Genomic DNA, 4,327 nt, shown 5'->3' on the forward strand with positions numbered 1-4,327 from the left:
TGTGAGCACCAATGCTGCCATCACGACCCGTCCGACCAGTCCGGGGATGGGCGCCTCGCACCCACAGACTGGTGCCAGATAAATGCTGGAGATAGAGGGTGGGGAGTCTCAGCCTGCTGGAATCCCAAGCATGCACTGCAGGACCCGAGGAGGGCGAACGCTCTGCTCCCCTCGGCCATGTTGGGCTGCACTGCACAGCTGGGGCTCATCCACGCTTCCCTGCTCTTCCTCCCACCTCTCTCTGATACCCAAACGGAGCAGACCTGGTGCAGCACACTGAGATGAGAACCCAGCACGCAGCAGCTCCACGCATTACCTCTGCGCTTGCTAATTAGTTCCTCCATTAGGAATTAAAATAAACAAACACGCGGAAGGACAGCAAGAATGAGTTACTCCCCAGGATCACACAGGAAAGGGTGGAAGGGTTCCATGCTCAGGGCTCCAGTTTGCAACTTCAGAGAGCCACGTTTGGGCTCTCGAAAAAATTAAGACGGATTGCACACGTATTTTTTTTTCCCAAGATCACAGATCTCAGAATGCTGCTGAACAAGGAGGAATGGGCCACGCTGGCCTCTGCTGCACGGAGGTGGCACAGAGACCCCCAGGTCTGCCCCACTGAGCCCCCACACCATGGCACTGCTGCAAAGCAAAGCCTCAGGGCCACCTCCCTGCTGTGTGTCACCTGGGCACGGCTGCCTGCACGCCTATGGGAGCACACTGCAAGCAGGCAGTCTGCACCGTGGCTGGAGAATGGGCTCTGTGAGCTGCATCCAGCAGCCCAGCAGAGCCTGTGGAGGGGGGAGAACACCTCGAGGAGCACAGCAGGAGGGTGGAAGTGGAGGATCTGCCGGGTGAGTGGAGAAGAAAGGGCTGCATTGCAAAGGTTTGGAGTGCTGGCACAAAATGGAGCACGGGAGCCCCGGGTTTGGCCCAGGAACTTCAGCAAGGAGCAGAAGAAATGTCACGATGCAATCCAGTGCCCACAGCGGAGGCCTCCCTGGAGGCACCAACTTTTCCCCATCAGAGCAGCTGCTGCTGCCCACACCCCTCCCCACAAGCAGCTCGTGCTGACCATCCACCACTGGGTCCCATGGGCCCAGGAGCAGCCAAAGCACTGCTCTGCAGCAGCATCTCCAGGGCACCCCGGCCCCATCCCATGGACAAACCCCACCCGGAGCCCCTCTCCTGATCTTTGACTCACCAGCCACATGCCAACAAGCAACCCCAGCTGGCTTCGCCGAACCTCCCCTGTAAGAGCTGCTCTTTGCTTGGAACAAAGCAAAATATTCATTTAGAAACATCTAATTAAGCAGTAAGTCATGACAAGGTATATGAAACTTGGAGATAACACATGCCTGGGAGGCACCAGGAAGGCTGAGACAAAGCCCAGCACCTCCACCAGCACCTCAGCGTGTTATCTCGCATGAACACACACCTGGGTTTATCCCGGCGCAATTACAGGACATTAAAAATATAATTTTAATGGAGGAACGGCGATCTGGACGCAGTTCAGAGCGAAAAACTTTCTTTCAAGTTTTTGCTGTTTGATAGGAGGTGTTTCTGCATGCGCTGGGTTTGGAGGTGGGAGCAGAGCTGAGCGCACAGCCCGGCCCTGCAGCCTCTCAGCACAGCACCGCGTCCCACCCGGAGCTGCTGCAGCCCAGCAGCACGGAGAGCAACAAGTCCTCGCAGCCCCAGGTGTTTTATAGGGTGACCTCATTTATTGCCTTCCTCATCGCAGGAAATGATGTTTATCTAATCTGCTGCCAGTGTCAGAGTGCTTTTGGGATTTTCTGCCGCCGCATCTGGCTCTGCGCTCGGCCACGGATGGAGCTGAGAGCGGCGGCTCTGCTCCCACCAGACCAAATAGGGGGAAAGGCCTCGCACCCTCGCAGTGCACGCAGCCCTCTGTGTTCCTGAGCACTGACAGCCCCTGTCCCATCCTGGCACAGCTCTCTGCCCAGCACTCAGCCCAGCAGCTCCGCATTCCTGCACCGCTGCTGCAGGGCGGCCGAAAACCTTCATGTGCAAATCTCTGCTGGTCACAAACACGAAGCAGAGCCGAGCAGCCAAAGCCTTCTGCTCACAGGGACCCCCCCGCAGCTCCCCCCAACCCCACAGACAGCACCGGGTTGGGGAGAGGGATTTATTATTCTCCTTCTGAATAAAAAGGCTCCACCAAAAGCTTTCTGCTGAGCCCGAGAGAACGGTGAGGCCATAAAACTCTTTATTTTACGACCAAGCTGAAGGGTTGAGTTTTTTTGTGGTTTTGGGTTTTGTTTTGGGTTTGTTTGTTTGGGGTTTTTTTTGTCTAAGAAATGCAATGACAGAATGCTGGGGTTCATTGCTGGAAGATCCCACACTGCTGCATGCAAATGGAGCCACGGACGGAACTTTTTCAGAGCTCACAATAATGTTTTTACATCTATTATATTCCCGGTCTTACAGAAATGCTTGGGGGGAGGAAAAAGCAAAAAGCAAAAAGCAAAAAGCAAAAAATAAATCGACCCAAAAGCACTGTTTAATAAAAAAGACACCGGAAAAACAAAAACCAAAAAAACATTTCTGAACTGCTTTTTAAAAAAGAACAAACAAACGGGTCCACAACAGGCAGCCAGAAATCCTCCACTGCCCCACGCAGGGCTTTGCTCACGTAACCCTCTGGACCGATGCAGCCCCTGTGTGCGGTGTGGGGGTGGGGGATCCCCGCTGCCGCCCCCAACCCTCCCCACCCCACTCTTTCTGTCCCCTTTCCTGCAGCAAAACGGCCCCGAGCGCCGCGTTCAGCTCGCAGTCCCCGTAAAAAATCCCTACTAAGAGCCGCCGAACCCGTTTATTTAAGCGGGGAGGGGAAACGAAACGCAGAGCCGCAAATATCGGGCGCGTTTCTCCCCGTCCCGCGCCGCTCCCCGCAGCCGCTGTGCGTTCGCTGCCCCCCACGGCGGAGCTGAGGTCGCTTTGAGCAGCGATCGGGGTTTGGTTGACCCGGAATCGCAGCACGGCGGGGGCTCACGAAGGGCAGATGTGCGCTCACAGCCGCACGCGTTTCCATCGGGGTTCCGTCCGACGGCCGCACCGCGAGGAATTGGGGCATTGATGCCCTCCGTGCGGTGTTGGGGATTTAGGACCGATATTTCCCCCCCGTCCGCCCCACTGCCGTCCGCACCGCGGATTCTCTGCCACCGCTTTTTATTTTTCCGAGGGCGTATGGAAAAAAAAAGCGTTCGGTGTTGGGCTCCGGAGGGTCCGGGCTGCGGCTCACAGCAGAGCCGGAAAATAAATCACAATAATATAAAATTAAATTAAATTAAATGAGACCACGATGTATCTCGGAACGAACGGAGATCCGTCAGTGAGGTCGGAGCCGCACCGCGGCACTGCGGCGTTCATTGCGCGGCTGTTCCCGCAAACGCTTCGAGCCGCCGGGGAACCCCCGACCCACAAAGAGTTCGCATCTTTCTTCCAAACACGGCGGAAAAATAAAGAAAGAACGGATGGGAAGAGAAGCGGCCGCCGCAGGCACAGAGCAGCGCAACGTGAGATCTTTTATATCCGAACGGAGCAACCGAAGGATCTCCGGGTCCAAATGTGGCACCGAGCAATAATTCCTCCCGACGGCAAACGAAGATTTGGGGGTAGGCGCCCGTTTTGGAAAAGGGAGGAAAACAAAATGTGACGAAACAAAGCACGCATATACACAAAAATCAATGAAAACGAGCGCTGGTTTCGGCCGAAATCCGCGCCAATGCCGTCCCTGAGAGCATCTTCCAGACGTGCCCCGATGCCGCCCGCACACACAAAAGGGAAGCGCGGAGCGCAGCGCACACCGCGACCATTTCACGCAACGCCTCTCGCGTGTTCCAATTAGAGCTCCAATAATGACGGTCCATTCGTGCTGCGCGTGTCACGAATTCGCAGAACTCCCATGAACACGGAACGGGGCAGCGTGAGATCCGGGAGCACCGCACCGCGCAGAGCCGGGGCTCCCCGCCCGCACCGCTCCTTCGGCCCCCGCAGCCCCCGCGCGGTGCGGATCCCGCATCTTTCGTTTGCTGTCCGGGCCGCCGCCCACACGCTGTGCTCCTTTCCCTCTACCCGTTGTTGTTAAAAATGCCGACAGCAGCGCCCGGCTGCTCCGTGCGGCTCTCACCCCACGGCACAGCGGTCCCTCGTGCTCCTCTCGCTCCCAACAGTGCCCCGATGATGTTTTAATGAGAAAAACTATTTTACGGAATGGAACTTTCGCCGTATTTGGAAGCAAAGGGTCGGGAGAAATCGGTAGCAAAATCGTGCAGGAGGCGGCTCACCCCGGGGGCCGTGCGGGGCC

At 56.6% G+C, this 4,327-nt stretch overlaps 1 protein-coding gene across 1 annotated transcript in view; it reads left to right on the forward strand.

Moving 5' to 3' along the window:
* The first annotated feature begins 3,322 nt into the window (after positions 1–3,322).
* PSMB2 (proteasome 20S subunit beta 2) overlaps positions 3,323–4,327 on the forward strand; it is a 9,801-nt gene continuing 8,796 nt past the window's right edge. The window contains exon 1 of the mRNA XM_010723331.3: positions 3,323–3,635. Within this exon, the coding sequence (XP_010721633.2) occupies positions 3,323–3,635 (313 nt within the window). The remainder of the gene's footprint in view (positions 3,636–4,327) is intronic.

Source organism: Meleagris gallopavo, chromosome 25 (genome assembly GCF_000146605.3).
Source record: "Meleagris gallopavo isolate NT-WF06-2002-E0010 breed Aviagen turkey brand Nicholas breeding stock chromosome 25, Turkey_5.1, whole genome shotgun sequence".
NCBI classification, from domain to species: domain Eukaryota; kingdom Metazoa; phylum Chordata; class Aves; order Galliformes; family Phasianidae; genus Meleagris; species Meleagris gallopavo.